At 44.7% G+C, this 21,138-nt stretch overlaps 1 protein-coding gene across 4 annotated transcripts in view; it reads left to right on the forward strand.

Moving 5' to 3' along the window:
- FAM102A (family with sequence similarity 102 member A) overlaps positions 1-21,138 on the forward strand; it is a 45,943-nt gene that overhangs the window by 392 nt on the left and 24,413 nt on the right. For 2 of the 4 annotated variants that reach the window (XR_006275958.1, XM_043498497.1), the window contains exon 2: positions 718-1,475. Coding sequence is in view for 2 of the 4 variants with exons in the window: in XM_043498497.1 (XP_043354432.1) it covers positions 1,330-1,475 (146 nt within the window). In the remaining 2 variants the exon portion in view is untranslated. The remainder of the gene's footprint in view (positions 1-717; positions 1,476-21,138) is intronic. The other 2 variants (XR_006275957.1, XM_038374606.2) reach the window with 1 other exon arrangement.

Below are 21,138 nucleotides of genomic sequence, written 5' to 3' on the forward strand. Positions count from 1 at the left end.
GGGGGCTGCGGCGGGATCCGGGCTGCTCCTGCCGCTGTGGCCCCTGGCGAGGCCGCCGCCGGCAGCGGGGACCGGGCTGGGCTGGGCTGGTTGCGCGGGGAGGCGGAGGCGGGCAGAGACCGGACTCGGCTCATCGCATGTATCAGAGAAGAACCAGAGCAAGCCCAGCCCTAGTGTGGCCCGGGGTCAGACCCCTCGTGTAGACAAGGCTCCCCTTGCAGCGGTGTTTAGTACCTTGGCTTTCAGCGGCTTTCAGTGGGCACCGGGGTGAAAATGGGTCCGGCCGCATGAACTTGGCTGACGTGAGGACTCGCTGACCCAGGGGGACACGCTTTATTATTCGCGCTAGTTGGAAAAAACGCAGAAGGAAAAATTGCAAATTTCGGGGGGGGGTGTGTGTGTGTGGAGAGGATCAAAATACTGAAGCTTCCCAAAGAGCTGTGACTCAACCCACTCCCCCCCCCCCCCCCCGCATTTCACCAATATTTCTTCCCGGTTTTTCACCAGATCAACTGTTAGACTTGCCTTCCTTTCTACAGTGCTTTGAGATTTATGGATAAAAATGGTTCTGCAACAGATTAAACACTTCTTCCAAAATAGAGAGCAACCCAGGGGCCGTAGGCAGAAAAGGGGGAAAGGGCTCTCTGAAGCGGGCTAACTGGATTCCTCCTACTTAGATGGCAGTGAGGTTGAACAGAGTCTTAGCCACCTAAACAGGTTTCAGAGGAGGCGCCCAGGACTGGCTGGGACTAATTTACTCGTTTCCCTCCCTACTTGACATTAGAGACCTGTTGGAGCAGTAGCAACAGACAGCAGAGACCTGTGTAAAGTAGTCGCACAAGGGGAGGAGACTGGAACCGAGAAGCCTTGAATGTGCAGTGTGCAGACCTAGGATTTCTTCAGACAGACTAGTTCAGGATGACTTCCTATCAGAGATGGTTTCCGAAGGGGGCCTGATGGACACAGAGCACCACAGCCTCTAAGCGGGAGAACTGCAGGCAGGGGAGCTCCTGCTGGTCCGGAGCTTGAATTTTTCTCCCTCCTTTTCCTCCTTGGAGATGTTCCAGAGGTTTACTCCGTCCTCTTCCTCCTCACCTGAAGCCTGCCAGGGCAATGATCCCACAGCCAGATCTGACCACCAAAGAGTGAAGAGGATTGTGCATTTAAAGCTGGGCCATCATTGCAATTGAACTTAAATTTACACTCTCCTTCTTCCACTCCTGAAATAGCTGCCTGTTCCTCTGTTTATCTGTGTGCATTTTGAGAAGCTCCTTTCTGACTCTGATTTTGTTGTTCTGCGTTCCTGGACTTTTCTCACTGAGCCTGCCCATGGCTTTCCTGATGAAGAAAAAGAAATTTAAATTTCAGACCAGTTTCACCCTGGAGGAGCTGACTGCTGTTCCCTTTGTGAATGGTGTTCTGTTCTGCAAAATCAGGCTGCTGGATGGAGGGGATTTTGCTAGTTTGTCTTCCAGGTAAGAGGCTCTGTGTAATTCTCTCTTCTCACCACCCTCACACTCCTCCTTTCCTGGTTAAACTGTGTTGGACTGAGTTGTTTAGTATGTTGCTAACACTTGCCTGTCTCTTCCATGTGATATTAATAATCCTGTGCATGCCATTTCTATTCTCCCATTGGGACATAGCCCTGAGTCTGGTCTTTGGCCAGCTCTGTGTGTGGCCTCTGATCAGAATTGAATTGAATTGAATTGAATTCTTCAGCTATTTGGAGGTGACATTTCTGAAAGATATTGGGGTCTGATGATAACTTTGGATTACAAGTCTCCCCCCACCCCCCAAAAAAGAGAAAAAGCTCACACATACTACATATGAAAGAAATAACCAAACTGTACTTTTGCCTAATGAGAAACTTAACTCAGTAGAAAATTGCATCTAAACTGATCACGTGAACCCTTCTCAACTTTTCTCTCCTGTTTGCTTCTAAATTACTGTCCTTGGTAAGGGTTGAAATAGCTTGCTTTGCATTGCAAATTGCCATGCAAAGGAAAACAGCTGCCTGGAAGTTAATGTTGTTAGTTTTAAAACCATGGTTTATCTTCTCCAGTGAGTGCTGTTGAACCTCCTGTTTGCTGTAACTTTTTTTAATGAAGCGAAACACTTCAGCAATAATGTAATCTGTAGCATTTGGACCGCTTCTGTAGAATTCTTTTATAAGGCCTCTTTCCCATTGTGGGTTGGCTTGGATTCTCTCTGCCTGCTTGGGGGGTCTTTGTCCCCACTCACTACAAACTGCTAATCAAAATCTGTTTTGTTGCCAACTATGCACATTGATTATCACCTCCTGCTATGCAAACACAAATTCCAAAGCAGCCCTGGACTTACTGTCTTACTGCCTCAGGATGGGTAGGACAGCTTTCAGTTGTTTTCAGAATCTGTTTTTATATTAACCCAAGAGTAATTAATCTTATTTAAAGATAACTGTTAGTGCCGCTTGGTCTCCAAAGGCTCTTATGGCACTGTATACTGAGAACGGTGGGAGCTGTTCCATTCTAGGAGAGAGGGTTTTTACTGGCCAACTGTAAACCTTTTCTACCTTGCAAATATGTATGTGTGTGTTTGAGCAACCCTGCAGCAGAGCACCAAGGCCTGATTTTGCAGAAGTGCTGAGCACCCCAACTCCAGTTGAAGGTCGTGGGAGCTGCTGCACCTCTGGAAAAGCAGACCCTAAGTGAGTTCCTCCCAGGAAAAAGTCTATCAAAAAAACTCTTCCTTGCAATTTTCTCCCCTGTTAGATCCCTGGGTTTGGTAGAAGTAGCTTATCTCAGGAATTTCAGCTGTATGTGAGCTCAGGAAGGAATTAACCCCTTTACTTCCTAGATCAGCTCATTCATTTGGAAACTATTCCAGGTGAACTTGGTCTCCCAGACTGGGGTTCAACCTTCTTCCTGTTGTCCTAGGAAGCAGGTTGCAGGAGTACAGGTTTGTTACTGCCAGCCTTGTGGGCTGGCATTTTGGGTGGCTTTTTAAGCTGTTTGAGGTTCAGGAGTTTTCTCAGCATGTTCAGGTGCCTGCAGAGAAATCATCTGTAATTTAAACCAAATGCATACTTTACTGTGACTCCGCTTGATTGCTCATAAATGAGCAAAAGGGGAAGCTGGATGTTGGGTTTGCTTTCTTTCCCTTAGCCTGTCTTTGGTCTAACTGAAAGTATGTGACAGGTTTCAGAGTAGCAGCCGTGTTAGTCTGTATTCGCAAAAAGAAAAGGAGTAGTTGTGGCACCTTAGAGACTAACAAACTTATTTGAGCATAAGCTTTCGTGAGCTACAGCTCACTTCATCGGATGCATTTGGTGGAAAATTATTTTCCACCAAATGCATCCGATGAAGTGAGCTGTAGCTCACGAAAGCTTATGCTCAAATAAATTTGTTAGTCTCTAAGGTGCCACAACTACTCCTTTTCTTTTTGTGAAAGTATGTGGGGAAACCTGTTCCTATTAGAAAAGTTTCTAGGCTCAGTGGTATTAATTCATTTGACCTCTTCCAAGCCTTGATCTTTTACAGTCTTTCTAATTGTAAGAAATGGTGATCTAGGAATTTCCAGAAATAGGGTTACCATGTACTGAGGATCCCCAGACTTGCCTTTACTTAGTTTACTGCCTTTTCTATTTACTGTGACCCTTTTGAAATTCTAAAGATTTGGGGAAAGTCTGGGGGAATTGAGAGATTATATCCATGTTGAATTGGAAGTTTGTATGTGACTAAGAATATAGCTAGAGTCTGTGATTGGTTTTTTGGAACCAGAACATTTCCAAATGAGACTGGAATCCAAGGTGCTTGCTGGGGCAAACCATCTGGTGTAATGGAGATTCTTGCTGTTTTGATTATGGTGTGGTACACACCCATGTACAATTTCTAAATGCTGACTGTCATTGGCAATAGAATGTCAGGTACTCCCTTCTACAGAAATTTTTCGTGACTGGACAAGTAGAATAGCTGCCACTGCTCTCCAACCATGACTTTTCCAAAAGAAGAGAGGTGGAAACAACATCTGGGTAAGGAAGCCTGTGTACGATAGGGAAGACTTATAATGGATTTTAAAATTGGTTTAGCTGAACTGATTTAAAAACCTATAAGGAAATTTCCCAGATTAGGCCAATCTTTGATGTAGAAGGAGCCCTCTTGGGGTTTCAGTGGAAGATTTCCTTCTTTTGGAACCTGACCTGCAAAAGAGACCCCTCTCCTGGTATTTGCCATGGACTTTTAGTTAAGAAACCCATGGACACAAAGGTGAAAGTTTTGGTGAGAGTTCAGGGAGGAAGCATATATGATCAGTCACTCCAGTAGCATTAACTGGGTCAGATTGACATGACCAAGCAGTTTAATTACCCAAACTGTGAGTAAAGGAGAAGTTGGGAAGCTTTATTCCCATATCCCAGCAGGATATCTTTGTTCCAAGTTTGTTCCAACCTGAACTGCATATAGATGTTACTGTTCCATATAGTAGAGTTAGATGGAGGCTTCTCGGGGTTGTGGGGCATGCAGATTCCAACCAGAGAATGTTAACGCCCTGAGTCCGGAACCCCCTTCTTTAACTGAAACTGTAGCCAGTAGCTCCACTGGCTGAGGCAGAAACAAACCAGCCTATCTAAGAAGGGAAACTGTCCAAAATGCATTATGACTTAACGCGTTTAGGAATTCAGAATATCCTGGAAAAGCTCCAAGTCCCGTGAGCGCTTCCAGCTGGTTTGGAGTTCTCATTTTCAGAAGTGTGCCCTCTTACGCACACGAGCTGGCTTGGCAGTCTGCATTAGGTCTTGGTGATCTTACAGTATGAACTTGCAAGCTGTAAATTCCTTTTCACATTTTCCCCCGTAATCATGTCCTCTTCTAATACAACCTGGAAGAGTCCTGTGAGGATGAGACTTATCTTATCAATGTCCATTTACAGTGCTCTGACAGAATGACTGTCTATTGTTCTGTGTTGGTTTAGTGCTGTTTAGTTGGAGTACAGAACCTGGTGTTCATGAAAGCACTGTTTTTTTAGAGCCAGGTGTAGGGCAAGCAGGTGCTCTGCAAGTTTTCCCACACAGCTCTACCAATATGCCTCTCGGATATATCCTACTAATCAAGATATTTAAAATCCCCTATCACCATTGTATCGGTGCCCTGCTCTTTATTTCTATTTTGAATACTTGGGAGGCAGTCTAACATGATGTATTCATGGCCACTGGTATTTCTAAGCAGATCAGCTGCTGCATTTTCCCCCCCCCCCAAGCTTTTCCAGGGTGTGTACCTTCCATCTTCAGTGTTGCAATGGCCTAATCTACAGATCTCAAATGCATAGATCACCACAGCCCTCTCTCTGAGCTGATTCTATCGTAGAATCTTCTAGCACTTGCAGGTGGAAGTGGACCTCCCCGGGGTACATGATCAACCGGTAGCACCAAGAAACCCAAAAGGGACGCGAAGGCTGCACACTGACATGAGAAGTTGAGGGCTAATGAGTTATTCAAAATACAGACGACATCACCACAGCGTTGTCTGAGTTGTGTAATAGCCAAATGCCCCTTATCCAGGTGCTGATGTTGGCTATCCATTCAGAAAGCTGGGGGACAGTGCTGTCTGCCTCTGATGCAAAGGAGCTGCAGTACCAGGTGTCATCCACCTATGGCTGACACTTTAGCCTGTGTGGTTTCACTGGCTCTCCAGTAGCTTCATACTGGTGTTGAATATTATAAGGGAGAGGATTGAGCTTTGTGGGAATCTGCAGCTGATGACTCTTAAGGTGGAATGCTTGTCCATAATTATCTGGGTTCTGCAAGAACTGAGCCATTTCAGGGCATTTCCATTCGTCTCTGGAGGTGAAAAATCTCATGCACTTAACCATTTATCTGTTCTATTAAGTTCCGTTGATGATCATAGTTTTGGCTGGTGTAGTTTATTAGTTTGCTTTCCTCTGTGCCTCTAGCACAGTGGTCCCCAAACTGGGGGACATGCCCCCCTTGCAGGGAATGAAGGAACATTTGGGGGTGTAGTGGGGCCCAGGCCAGCCCCCATGGGGGGTGGGGAGGGAGTGCCCCCTAGCCCTACTCTGCCCCCAGCTTTGCTCCAGCCTCAGCCCCTGGCTCTGGACACAGCTCCAGCCACGGTTCTGGCCCATCTGCAGCTCTACTGCTGGACACAGCCCCGGCTCAGGACATGGCCCCAGCTGCAGCTTTGGCTCCAGCTTCTGGTCCCGGCATTAGCCATGGCCCCACTCCTGGCCCCAGCACCTGCCCATGGCTCTGAGGGGTGGGGCATGGACAAAGTCCATTATGGGTAAGGTAGGATGTGACCTAAAAAGTTTGGGGACCACCGCTCTAGCACTTGAACTCTAGCTTTAGGCCAGGGAACTAATTTTTTCCTCTTTCTTTCTTCCACAACTTAACAGCTGCTCATTGGCAAGCTGAAGTGGTAGAGTTGTGATCAGGGAAGAGCTGACCCTATTAGGGTGGTCTGGCTCATTAGGAGGCTTTTCAGTGCTGTAGGTTGGGCTGAGGAAGTTGCTGATGTGGAGTCTTATGACTTTCAGCTAAGTGCTATAAGAGTGTATGGCCACTTCCTCTGCTGACTGCAGTGTTCACAAACTTTACCCCAGAGAAGATGAAGGCAAAGTAGCTGGCCTTTGGAGATGCACTTGGTGCAGCTTGTGGTCCCTTGTGAGTTAGGGTCTGGCTCTTAGTCTAGCTGTGACTTCGTTTGCTCTTCTGGATGAAGAATGTGTTTGCTTTAGATTAGTGCTACTCAAAGTGGTGGTCTGCGGACCGGTGCCGGTCCGTGAGCCATCAGCTGCCGGTCTGCACGCATATGGGGGGGGGGGAATTGCAGGTCCCCCACATCAGATAACTCCTTCTCCCAAAGGATACTTGAAGCACTTTACAGCTGTCCTTGTATGGCACCACTGAAATGCAGCTGTCTCTGGGGTCAAAGGGAATACAGTACACAGCACCCTGCACAGCAGAGGGAGATGCTGAAGTTTGGGCAAGAATGTCAGGGCAAACCTCTGCTTGTATAAGATGTGCCATGAGATCTTCCATGTCCATGCAGAGTAGCCAAGACACTTTGTTTTTTTTTTTTTTTTTTTTTTTTTTTTTTAAATCAAGGTCTTGTCTGAAAGAGCAAAATGTGGTACATTGCTTAGTTCTTCAGTGGATGAAGGGCTGACTCAATCCTGCTGGGATTTAAACCTGTTTTCACATAGTCTAGGTATGTCAGACATTAAGTTTAGGGAATTACACAATCACCCTACATAGTTAGTCCCTGCCAGCATGAGCAAAATAATTGTTTATAATGATAGGAAAGGATGGGGGGCCAAATTCTGCCGTAGGTTATTCTCTTGAGATCCCACTGATTTCTGAGGTGCAGGGGTCTAACTGAGGGCAGAATTTGGTTCTAGTTGTAGGGTAGCTGCTTGTGTAGTAGAGCTTGCTACATCCCAGCATATTCAGGAGCATTTCTGAAGGGCTCTTGTGGTAGGCATAGCTGGACGTAAAGGCCTTCCCTGTGTAGAGACAAAAAGCTCTTTATACCACTGAACAACATCACCAGATACAGGAGTTTAGGATAGCTGGAGCTGTGGCCAGGGGTCAAGGCTGGGGACGGGAGCAGAGCTGCAGCCAGACTGCAATGGGGGCCAGCAGCTGAGCCCACAGCCAGATGAAGACCTGCCCCCCAGCCTCAGCTGTGGGCTGGGAACAGAGCCGAGGCCAGGGGACGGGGCCAGGCGTGGGGCAGAGAGCTGGGGATGTGGCTGTGGGCGGGACTGGAGCAGAGCTTGGGGTGGGGCAGGGAGGGGCTGGGTGGCACGCCTTTTCCACTCCCTGTAGGGGCTGGCCCTGGTTCTGCCACACACACACACACGCACAAAAACACACCAAAGGCCCTACAGTTTGGGGGCCTCTGCTTTAAGAGTTAGAAAACAATAGAGAGAGAAACTAGGTTGTATAGACAATAGAGAACAACTGTCTTCATCTGAGGTTTGAAACCCAATGGAGTCAATGAGGTAGGGAAAATCCAGATAGCAAGACCTATAGAGAAGTCTTTTTCCCTGACAGAGGTGAGATGGGAATGACAGAGGAAACCAGGAGGGAGAAATAGAGTAAGACACAATGGCAAACTGTTGTGAGCTAACGGCGAACAGTCAGGTGTGGTACCGTTCTCCAAGCTACCTTGGAGTGCTGTGTTTACATCACATTTTCTTCATACTTTCCCAGCCTGTGGTTTGTATGCCTGTGGCTTGTACACCTGCAGCATCTGACCTAGAGAAACTTCATTCGGAGCTGTTGCCTAATGCTGAGCCAGTCTGTTCCGGTTGTAGGTCACAGTTGCAGAATTCTTTTAACCTTTTGCAAAATGATGTTAAAACTTCCCTGCTCTGGGGGCTGTATCCTGTTATCTAAGGATAGTCCTGTAGATGCCATAGCTCTGACTTCCTGTCCTGCCTAGTGCCTCGGAAATAGGGTTCTATGGTAGAAGATGGAGTGTGACTTTATTCTCTGGAACTGACATGCTGTGGAAAGCTCCAGTAGACCTTAGGACAGGGATCACATTTCCCCCCGCCCCCCTTTCTGATCACTGATCCTGCACCAACCGTTGCTCTGCCAGCTAATACTTACAGCCTTTCCCATATGACTTTGAGCAGCCCATATTTCAAAAATTGCCCACTAGAAATAAATGCTCTACACTGGGGGTAGGGAACCTGTGGCCCTATTTAAAAAGTTGCAGTATCCTCTGTCTGCTCCATTGTGGATTTAGGCCCAATGCAGGAGGTGAGAGGGGGGGCACAGAGCCTGGGAGATAAATCCTCCTTTCCCCTTCCCTTTGAAGGTTTGTAACTACCCTCCTAAATAGAGGGGAAGGAATAACCAGCTTTTGGTTCGTCCCTCTTTGTGAGTTGTAATCTGTTTGAGCAATACATGTGCGCCTTTGGGACCCTGTGGTTTTGGGGCACATCTGTTGGTATTTTAATAGGCTATAAGATGCCCATGGCAAACTGTTCTAGTACCTGTTTCTAGATAAATACCAGGGAGGCTTATATTTTATTGCAGGAAATTGCATCTGCTATTTCAGAGTATTCTGGGAAAGAACACCCACTTCTGCTCTTCAAAATCAGAAACCACTCTCCCTTCCGGGCAAGTCTAAACATTGGCATATGTGTTTGGAGCACCTCAGGCATCTAGGCTCCCTGCTTGCTTGACTGGAGAGAATCATGTCTGTGGGAGGATGAAGATGGCTGTCTGGATATGCAATCTCCTGTATCTAACAGGATTTGTTCGGCATGCTTCCTTGTGGCTCCATTGCTGTATGGCATTAGAAAATTGGGATTTTAAGCTCCTTACAGGTGGATAAAAATTGTAGCTTTGATGGCTCATCAAATACTGGCCCATGATCTTATTGGGTCCATCCTGGACCCTTAGTCTGGTAATGCTGTTTTTCTTTGGTATGGGCCTAGGACCTCAGACCAGTAATTTAACTGTTACTGTGAGAGGTGTCAGTGCCTTGTCCCACCCTAGCACATCTGATTTAGAGAGACTCCCTTTCTTTTCCTGCTGACTTTTGCTCTTTGCCCATGTCTTACTCTGTGCACCTGCTGGAAGGCATAGTGTATATCACTGTTATCACTGAGTCAGGAGTTAGACTTTGGTACCATACAGCTGGGCTTTGAATCTCATTTTAGTGGTTTGGTTTGAAAGGGACTTCCCACTAGACAAACAGTTGCGCTTGTGTTCAGAGGAGGAACAACGTTGTTGTTCTTTATCTGTAGCCTGTTGATGAGCAAGGAAGGAATTGTTCTGCTGGAGCTGAATTTGCTGATTTCTGTGAAAGTCTTTGTTTTCCTGTGCTTCTTGTGGGGTCACCCCTTCTAGATGTGTTGAAGTGGCTGAGCTGACAAAAAATGAGGGAAGTGAGGAGAGGGAATGAAAAGGAAGCACAAGGAGACTTGAGGTCCCTTTTGGCAAAGATCCACATTAAGAAACATTTTGCCTCTCTTGCCCTTCCCTCCTTTATCTCTGAGAAGCACAAAATGCAGGCAGCTGAGTTTCTGAAATTTCTTATAAGTGAATAATTTCTTGCCCTCGGTGTCTGTGGGACCACAGCATTTTTGGGACTGACTACCTCAGCCCTGTGTCTGTCTTGCCCGCTGCCAGTCCATGTGGGGAGAGGGGATGATGAAGGGAAAGCTGCATAAGGGTCCTGCCACCGTAGCACCTCCCTCTGTATCACACTCCCACTGCCCGAGTGGGCTGAGGCAAGGGGCTGAAGTCAGATCCTCCATGTGCCAGGAAGCAGAGACTGCCTTGGGCCTTGTCTCCTGGCCCTGAAGCTAATTGAAAGGATGTTGGCTATTGTGAGGGTAGGTGCACACTGGCCCTGCTCTAAAATAATCTGGCTCTAGTCTGCAGCTAAGAGAGAGGCTAGGATTGTTGGTAGCTTGTCTGTAGCTGTTAATCAACAGGAAGTCCTCTCTCAAAATAGAGTGGAAGTGGGTTTGTGTTGTGGGAAGATTAAACATATTACTTCCACTTTAAGAATAAAACTGCAGAAGAAACAAAACAAATATTTCAGTTTCATCTCTCTAATGGGGATCCGATAAGTGACTATTTCTGCTTTAATCAGTAGAGACCCCCTAGCCCACATGCTGGGATGAAAGATTCTCTCTAGCGTGTGCCTAGGTGTGTACTTGCACTGTAGTAGAAAGAGGCTTGATGTGTGACGCACACCCTCATTTCAGTTCTGTAGCTGGAATATACTTTGTGGATAAGACTGCTACAGGGTTCAGAGGCTAAAATGAAGATTGACGAGCCTTCTAGAATTGCTTTTCAACTAGCTTGTTTTTCCCTTAGCTTTTTAGCATTTGGGTGAACTTTCCAGGACTTGGGTAATGGCTACAGCCATATTACAATGGAAAAGGGTGTTTGTGTCTTTGGGCTTGGAGGGTGGGAAGAAGAATGGAAGAGCTGGGTGTCCAGGATTTTCAGTGGGTTTACTTCAGAATGGATGGGTTTAAATCAACTTTGGTCTTGTTTTGCGTTTGTACTCTTCAGGTATTTTCTTAGAGCTGTTGCTTCTCATTGCTAGGTAACCATTAAAATGTTGATTTGCAACTAAATAGAGCCTTTGCACTAAATTTGATGTTGGTTTTTGCTAACCAAAATTCACTATTTACACACTTATTTAAGCGTTTCTATAGCTTAACATACATGTATTCCGATTCTTAACTTTAATCCTTTGTATTATGGTAGACAATGGTGAATGATGGATTTCTTATTTACTGGATAATCTTTTTTTTTTTTAATTTACTTGTGACTTGTGTCAAGCTGCATTTGGATGGAAACTGGAATTCAATTAAATTCACACACAAAATGGTTTTTATTAGTTAAATAAATCTACCTAAAATGAGTGGATACATAAGGGAAAAAATGTTTATCAAAATATGTCTTGTGTTTAAAACTGATTTATTAAACAAAGGGAAGTATCTGTAGTTAGTGAATTGAACTGATTGCTTCTCGTGACCATGTTCTTTGAGATTTTAGAACTAGTAGATCTCATTGTCTCAGACTTCATTTTTATTCAAAAAATTGGAAGAGGGAAAATGAGACTTCCTGCTCTTTCGACTCCCAGTCCATTTCTGAACTTTGAATGAACTAGTCATTGAACTAAACTAGCTGAATAAACTAAAATGAAGAAAAATAGCCTCTTCTGCAACTGCAGAAAAGTCTACTGCTGTCAAAACCTGGTTTAAAAGCACTTCAGCAAACTGTGGTAGCTGATGCTTAACCAGTGACTTCCACCAGTTCAGTGGTTTGACTCTTTAAAAGTTTGCTGTTCAAGTTTCATTGTTTGAATATTTTTTATTTAACTTAAAATTATTTTAATAGATTAAGAATTTTAATAGAGTAGGGCCTTAATATAAATTGTCATAATTTCAAATATAATTTTAACTAGGTTTATTTTTAAAAAAGTGTTTACATTAAATTTTAAAAATCTGACTTAAATCAAAAGACCTTTATTTTTATCCATCCTGCTTCCCTTCTTTTTTTTTTTTTTTTTTTTTTTTTTCCCCCTTCATCCCTGCAACCATTCTTCTCCTTATTCTGGCTGTCTTCTTGTTCTCATACTCCTTTGTTTGAGTAGCAGCCGTGTTAGTCTGTATTTGCAAAAAGAAAAGGAGTACTTGTGGCACCTTAGAGACTAACAAATTTATTTGAGCATAAGCTTTCGTAAGCTACAGCTCACTTCATCGGATGCTGTAGCTCACGAAAGCTTATGCTCAAATAAATTTGTTAGTCTCTAAGGTGCCACAAGTACTCCTTTTTCGTTTTTGCATATACTCCTTTTGTTTTTTCTTTGTACTTCCCCTGAGTCTTGATCCATCGATATGTCCTGTTAAATTCAAGGGCAGAATTTAAGGTGCTCGGAGTGCATTGATCTTTCCAGGGTCATTCCTAGTGTTCCTCAGTACTAGAAACAGGCAATAGCTAGGCTTAGGAATGTAGAAATCGCATGTACTGGATCAGCCCGGGGCCGGTTTGATCAGGTATCCTGATTCCAGCAGTGGCCTCTACCAAATGCTTCAAAGGAAGGTTGCAAGAAACAGAACTTTACTGTAGACAGTTATGGAATCACCTGTCCATAGGCAAAGATTCTTCCTAATCCCCATCGGTCAGATTGGTTTAGGTCCTGAAGCATGTGGGCTTTTATGTTTTCATTCATACTCCAGTAACATTGGATGGCTTTATGTGTGTAAATGTCCAATCCAACAGTACTTTAGTCACAACCTCAGTGCTACCCCGTGTGGTGGTGGGTTCCACAGGCAAATTATACATGTGTGGAAAACGTATTTCCGCTTATTGGAAGGCTGCAAGTCTAAAGCCAATTTCATTGAATGTCCCCTTGCTCTTGTATTCAAAGAGTGAGTGATTAACTGTGCCCGATACACCTTGTCTATGCTGTTCTCTCCAGAGATCGGCCTCTAAGACAGCAACGTTGGGAGTGACCATCCTGCCTTATGTGTTTGTGGAGTTGTCAAGTTTACATGGACAGCAGGGGGAAAAAAAATCTTGGTCTATTACTAAGTTTCCTATACACTACAGTAAGACAAATAATACCCAAGTCCATTGTAAACAAGGAACATTCTGGCCCCGATTCTCTACTACATCTGAGCATAGCTCAGAGACAGAGCACGGTGCTGGGTCCCTGATCCCCAGTCACTTGGTCCCAGTGGAATTTAGGACAGTAGGAGGCCTATTCTAACATCCGCCACTGGCATAAGCTCTATAACAAAGTAGGCATCACTAAGTGGTCTTAGCAAACTTGAGAATCCAGCCTTCTGTTTCGGCCTAAGCTGCGGCTCATGTGAGGCTGCCCTGATCGTTGTTCCAGGTATGGCCTGAAAACCATACCTGTGAAATGACAGCGTGCTGCCTCCTGGATTGTGTATAATAAGGCTGTTGTTGGCGTAAGCTGCAGGGGATGGTAGATATGCTTGCTGTGTGTAGCTTCTGTTTGAGTATGCCGAAGTGGAAAGGACACCGTGCAAGCTTGCTGCCTTAGAACCCTTTACATCTTGCAAATGACTTCCCCTGTGAGTGAACAGGAGTAGCCTTTGTGCAGGTAAACTCCCCCAGCCAGCGGCATTAATAAGGATGCCTGAAGATCACATGGTACTAGGAAACCTTCAGAAAAGTGTTAAGTCTAGAAATAGATTTCTGCAGCTTGAGATCTGATACCAGCCAGGAAGACCAGTGACTGTTAGTGCTGTAAATGGGTGTTGGCATGCAGTGTGAACAAGCGTCCTGCGGATAGGGTAAAAAGGTACTGCTAATTGGAGACGGTTCTCATTTGTACTGTGATGTGGACTCTGACTGTGCACTTGGGCACCACTTGAGAGTAACTCGGGATGGAACATACCTAGGCATGTCAGGGTGTTCCCTCCGGACTGCTTTTAATAACCCTGGGTTTGATTTCAGGCTCATTATGCTGATACGTCCTGCATTAAAGACTTGAGCCAAATCAGTGGCTGTTGAAACCCATTGTATTGGCCTTTGTGTGTGATTCTTGGTTTTTCTTAATTTCTGAGGTCTGTTTATGCACAGAGGGCTTTTTCTTATATATCTGGTGACGTAATAGCAACATCTTATATGCTGCGTAATAGGAATACGATCAGATTTTTCCCTGTTAGGCTGCAAGGCAGAATCCTTCTTCAGCAGGAGCTGAATTTAGTCAGCAAGGAACTGACCCCTAAAGCATCTCCAGGTGATCGCTGTGTTTATGAAACTTTTTATTCATCCCACAAACCTTGTCCAGGCTGTTCATAGTTAATGCTTACTAAATAATCCTTACAGCTTGCAGAACTGGGAAATCAGCACATCTTTATTTTTGGATCCCCTCTTTGCTACTAGCAAAAAATTGCTAATAGAAGATCTGCTCTGAAAACGGAGATTTAATCCACTTTGTCCATATTAAGCACATATACAGGGTCATCTTGTAAAGCCGGGGGCCAAACTTACTGGCTGTCTGAGCCACATGAGACAATCTTCAGAAGTTCAAGAGCTGGGTCACACCTGCTGGAAGCCAGGGGTTGGGGCTTCGGTCCTGCTGAAGCCCCGAGCCCCGGCAGGTGCGCCCTGCAAGGTCTAAGCCCTGAGACTCCCCACTGGGCATACGCCTCTACCGCACCACCCCTCTGCAAGGAACAGGTCCTGAGCTCCCCCCCCCCCATCAAGTGGGTGGGGAATGTAGGGCGGGGACCTATGGTAGGCTCTGTGAGCTGCACTTTAATGGTAAAAGAGCTGCATGTGGCTCGCAAGCCACAGTTTGGTCACCCCTGTTATAGAGCCGCAGGTGAACAGTTTCAAACCCTTTCCCCTGGTCTTATCCTACTTAGATCATGATTTACCCAAAGATAAGTCGGTGACAGAGCGGAGATGAGAACCCAGGAGTTCTGACCCCTAGAGTGTGTCTTCACTGCAGACTTAATTTGGGCTTTTACTTAGGTGTTGCCCCAACCCTTCTGTCCATGCCCCAAACCCTCTCACCCAAGTTTGGTGCTTTAAACTCTGGTTAGCTGGCCGGGGTGAGTGTATAGGCTAGAGCTTGTGTGCCCCTTTCACTGAGGCTGGTAACCCCCCCAACTTTTCAGTGAGGACACAGGCTAAGTCACGCAAGTGCTGATAGTCCTGCAGCGCCTTCCCACAATCCACCCCCACCCATGTGCCCAGAAGGACAGACAAATTTAACCACAGTTCACTAGGAAGGTAGCATAGAGTGGTTCAGCTTACCGCAGCACACAAGAACATGGAATATGCTCTCCAGAAGTTGTAGCAACACACAGGTGTGTGCAGCACAAGTGAGGACACAGTAAATAAAGTACTTGTGGCATCTTAGAGACTAACAAATTTATTAAGAGCATAAGCTTTCGTGAGCTACAGCTCACTTCATTGGAGCTGTAGCTCACGAAAGCTTATGCTCTAATAAATTTGTTAGTCTCTAAGAAGCCACAAGTACTCCTTTTCTTTTTGTGAATACAGACTAACACGGCTGCTACTATGAAACCAGTAAATAAAGTGTGGCTTTGCAGCGTGACTGTGCCCACTGAGGCTAGACTAATCTGAATGATCTGACCTGTGTGCCAGTCACTGGAGTTAACGGTGCAGCAAAGACCCTAATTCCTTACTCTCACCAACATAGTCCGTCTGAATTTGCTTATAGGAGAGCAGTAACTTGGTTTGGGAGCACAATAAGCAAATTCTTCTTAGGCTGGTTGGAGCTGTTGCAGTAGCTATCAGAACAATGGGAGTGGGAGAAGGGGGTAGTGTTTCAGTAGATGGTGATCAGAATTCAAAAAGGCGTATTTACCAGTGTTTAAGATACAAGTCTATGAAAGATGTGTATCTCAGTAACTGAGTGTCACCCGCTCGGCAGCTCTCATTAGTCATGTCTTTTCTGGGACTGCAGCGTGAGCTCGGTTTGACTGACTCTTCTATTCTTGTGATATTTCTCCTTCTGGCACGTATTCCGGGCCTCTGGCCAAAAGCGGTTCTCGTTGTTTCTGTAGATGTGGCAATAAGACCTTGGGTTTGCATTTTTACTTCAAGTTGGTCTTTGGTTCTTCTTTTATATGTCGGTCTTCACCCTTCCTCCTCCCCCCATAACCTTTGTCTTTCCTTCCTGTGTTATGTGATATTTTCATTAATGACTTGGATAATGGAGTAGAGACTAGGCTTATAAAACCTGTGCATGACGCCAGCCTGAGAGGAGTTGCAAGCACTATGGAGAACAGGATTAGCATTACAAATGACCTTGACAAATTAGAGAATTTGTCTGAATCCTTAAGATCTCTTTCTACTGTCTCTCTTCCCTTAAATCCTAATAGATGTTTTGTGCATATAGGAAGGCCTATAAACACCTTTCTAAAGGGTTTAACTATCAGCTATAAAGTTTTTTGACTTGTAGCAAACCTCATATTGAAAGTGCTGGCATCTTAGTATATTTCACTTCTAAGCCAGGGGTTCTCAAACTGCATTGCACTGTGACCCCCTTCTGACAACAAAAATTACTATTATAATTTATTATATTATAATTTATTATTATTATAATTGCATCCGATGAAGTGAGCTGTAGCTCACGAAAGCTTATGCTCTAATAAATTTGTTAGTCTCTAAGGTGCCACAAGTACCGCTTTTCTTTTTGCGAATACAGACTAACACGGCTGCTACTCTGAAACCAAAAATTACTACGTGACCCTGGGGGGAGGGTGGGAATGACACAACTGAAACCTGTCTTCTCGGGTGGGGGGCCAGAGCCTAAAGGCTTCAGCCCCTGTCAGGGGGCCTGTAACCTGAGCCCTGTTGCCCAAGGTTGAAATCCTTTGGCTTCAGCCCTGGCAGTGGGGCTCGGACTTTGGCCCCAGACCCCAGCAAGTCCAAGCCAGCCCTGGTGACCCCTTTAAAACAGTGTCGCCACCCACTTTGGGGTCCCGACCCACAGTGTGCAAACAGCTGTTCTAAGCTGATTTTCTTTCAGCAGTTTTAGTTCCTAGATGCTATGAGCAGTTGAGGATATTTTCTTACAGTTTGTACCTCTGATTTCAGGGTCAGAATGTACTGCAAGGTGTGTTAAGGGTGTTTGGAGCTTGTAGCATGACTGCGATATCCTATGGAGTGTACTGGAGGACATTTACTTAAGGGGTGTTTTGTGTGGGATGCAGGGTTGTGTTAATATGCCTTTCAGTTTGGCTTCCTGACAGTAGGATTTTTTTTCCCAGTTTGGACAAGCAAAATTAAATTATTTTCCACTAAACAAGGTGCTAATGTACAGTTAGAAACTCTGTATGTATACATTTATAACTAGGGGTAAATACCCTGGAGTTCCCTTTACTATTAAGCGTAGCTGCAATCCCAAATCCCTTATTAGAAATATCACTCCCCTGACTTGAAACACCTGCCCTTCCTCAGAACTAATGACCGTTTTAGAGAGTTTTTCAGTTAAAAGCCATGCTCAAGATTGACTTTTCACATTTAAATAAAATTGAGGCAGCAAAGGACCCCCTTCCTACACGGGGCAATGGCAGAAGTAGGTGCTTCGTTACCTTTCCAGGGGATTTCTCGGTCTGTTCTTGTTCTACGTTCTGTCACCTTATCTCTGGTTTTGTTGGTTTCCACTCTAGTTCTTTTTTCACCTGCCTTTCCCAACCCTGGCACTACTTGCTCCATCTGGTTCCATAGAGAAGTTTGATCCTGACTGTTGTCCAACTCACTTTCTCAGCTTTCAGAGTAGCAGCCGTGTTAGTCTGTATTCGCAAAAAAGAAAAGGAGGACTTGTGGCACCTTAGAGATTAACAAATTTATTTGAGCATAAGCTTTTGTGAGCTACAGCTCACTTCATCAGATGCATTTGGTGGAAAATACAGAGGGGATATTGATATACGCACACAGAGAACATGAAACAACGGGTTTTATCATACACACTGTAAGGAGAGTGATCACTTAAGATGAGCCATCACCAGCAGCGGGGGGGGGGGGAGGAGGAAAACCTTTCATGGGGACAAGCAAGGTAACAAGAACATCTGAGGAACTCTTAGGTAACTCCTTTCCTATTCAGCTTCCACTAAACCTCATTCCTGCATTCATCCCTTCTCCAGTTAAGTGAGTATCACCCAGACTGTTCTGCTTATTTAAACTGCGGTAAATCAAAGCTGGCTTTCTGCTTCAATTTTCTTTTAAATCCCACTGAACGGCAGAAGAAATAGAACCATCCCAGGGATGGGGGAGAATTAAGTAAGTAACTTTCGTAAAGCACTTTGAAAATTTATTTGTCATACTGTATAATTTGCCTTGATCCCAAAAGGGCTATCATAGCTTGTTGAGCAATCAGGTTTAGCGTTTGTATTGTCTGTGGGTAAGTTGCCTTAAAGACAAGAAATTTGTAGCCTGTCATTAATGTGAGTGACTGAATGGATGGGTTGGTTTTTGGGTGATGTGAGTAGGAATGTTAATTTATGTATGTGACTGCAGTTAATGTACATATGCAGCAGGAGTAAATGGGTTTGGGAATTCAGGAGAGAGTGAGTTTTGTGAATAGGTAGATGTGGTGACCCATATGAGTGAACTATTTACTTGAAATGTTTTTCATGGAACGCCCAAATACTGCTTTTCTCAAACAATAAACATTTGCTTACTGAGTCTTCTCTGAGTAACAAGGGTTTATTTACATCATCTGTCTCTGAGCCATTCTTTTTCCACCATATCTTTTAACATCTAGCCCATAACAGCCAGCTCTTGTTAGTCTGAGAATACTGGGGTTTTCAGGGAAAGAAGCATGTAGATGTGAACAGCTAACATTCAGCTATTTAGTTTGGCTATTGTTTTAATGAGTGACACAAGCTCGGTTGTAACTGAAAAGCTAGTATCCTTTCTGTTCAAGAAAGACAAGCTTTGGATATAAATGGCTTTTACCATTTAGACACTTACATGTTGCTGTATTCCGGGCTTCATCACCTTAGATTTCTTATCACATCATGTATCCAGTGTTTTCCTCTAGTCAGTGGCATCTCTCAGACTCCTGGAAAGTTCAACAAAAGTTTATCCCAGAGCACTTAAAAATTTGTTGGCCACAACTTGCTTTCTTTCACTCATCTCCTCTTCCCAAACATGGACATCTCTATTCTCTTGGAGGAAAACTGCCCCACAAAGTAGTTCTCTTCAAACCATGATCCCCAGAACAGTTTTTTTCCTTCCCAATTGAGAAATACGTGCAATCGAAAGGAGGGAATTCCTGCCATCCTATACTGCTCCAGATGTACATGTTAGTTTTCACTCGTAGGTCCTTTATATGGCTGTCCCATGGCTTGCTGCACAGATATCAATCTGTTTAATGAGTGTCTGTCTCTACAAACTTAATTGATTAAACTTTATCCAGAAGTTGGAGGCATAATAAATCCACAGAACACAGGTATGTGGCAAAGTGATCTGGAGGTAGAGCAGTGAGAATTCAATACATGCACTTGGAAGGTTCTGCACTGAAAAGCATAAATGCCCTACATGCAGGGAGAGGAAGCAAACTGCACAGACAGAACAGCAGAATTGGGGTCCGGCATGAAAAACCGATGTGATAGGTGCAGCTATTCAATTAAAATTAATCTTGTCCTGGGGTTACCATAGCTGCTGTATGAAGAGGATGGTATCAGGTTTGGGGAGGTGGCCGTGTGAGGCTGCCGTCACTAGTCCAGTGATTTTGAAAAGGTTTGAGAACGCTTGGTCTAATGATATATACAGTACAGCTTGGGCTGTTTCTTTTTAATCAACATAAGAAGAAAAATCTTGGTGCTGTACAACTGGTGTCTAGGAATCTATTTACTCACCACTGCCAGAGTTTGCTGTGCAGCTGCGTCTAAGGCTTAACACAGCAGCCATTTTACACCGAAAAACTATGTAGTGTAAGGTGTGACCTGTGTGAGTAACAACTTTAGCTGAAACTATGAGGAAACGTAAGTAGGCAGAATGTAACCACCCAGTCTTTGTCAGATCACTGGGGTTAACTCCCAGAATTCATCCAAGAAGTGCTGTGTCCTCATTAATGGCCACAGGTGGTGAGGACCTCTTTGTATCTCCTCCTAACACTGTGCTCAAATACTATCGCATACTGAGTCATCGGCATCCCTTCTTCCTGTAGTACATGGCTGCTCTTCGAAAGTGTGTAATTCAGCTACTAGCCCTGCTTCCTGAGAGCTGAACGCTTACGCAGGTATTCCCAGTTTTGGAACGCGTGCGAAGACCATTTATTGGCTTGTTTCTACCTTTTCCCTAAAATCTTAGAATGGATGGGGCAAGAGAAAGACAGGCTAATCAGTATTAATTGGTCTTCTCTAAGAAATACCTCTGTGCCTACCTCCCTCTCAATCTTTTGGCGAGTTTAGGGATACACCTGAGGAGTTAAAAGCTGGGACATGAGAGAGTGATTACTCTGGAATGCTAATGGCCACTTTCTCCATTTGGTACAGTAGCAGGTCTAGCAAGTTTAGCTTCTGACAAACAAGGTGGTTGGGATTTTTTGTACATTTTTAAATAGTTCTAATGCACCCTGATCTGAAAAAAAGAAAAGGAGTACTTGTGGCACCTTAGAGACTAACAAATTTATTTGAGGATAAGCTTTCGTGAGCTACAGCCAATGAAGTAAGCTGTAGCTCATGAAAGCTTATGTTCAAATAAATTTGTTGGTCTCTAAGGTGTCACAAGTACTCCTTTTCTTTTTGCGGATACAGACTAACACGGCTGCTACTCTGAACCGTGATCTGAGTACATTGCAGCAGATTCAGGTGCGTGCAGGCTGTTCTGCAGTGGGCAAAGGAGTGCCAACCTCAGCTTCCTGCTCAAAGGCTGCCTCTTAGTGCACCAGCTACTGATGATGTAGCTTGTTTGCTGCTGACTTCTTGCCATTTCCTTGCACAGAAACTGGATAGCTGAGTGTCAGAGCTGCAAGGTTTCCTCTTGTAATGGTTGCACTGTAGTAAAGACATCCCCTGTTGTCACTGTCTGGACACCCTTTGGACCATAACTCTCAACCCGCCTAGGGCCAGATGTAGGACACTGGCCTTCTTTTACATGTTCGGCAACACTTTTTAAAGAATTCAATAGTCAAGATA

Source organism: Dermochelys coriacea, chromosome 16 (genome assembly GCF_009764565.3).
Source record: "Dermochelys coriacea isolate rDerCor1 chromosome 16, rDerCor1.pri.v4, whole genome shotgun sequence".
Classification (NCBI taxonomy): Eukaryota; Metazoa; Chordata; order Testudines; family Dermochelyidae; genus Dermochelys; species Dermochelys coriacea.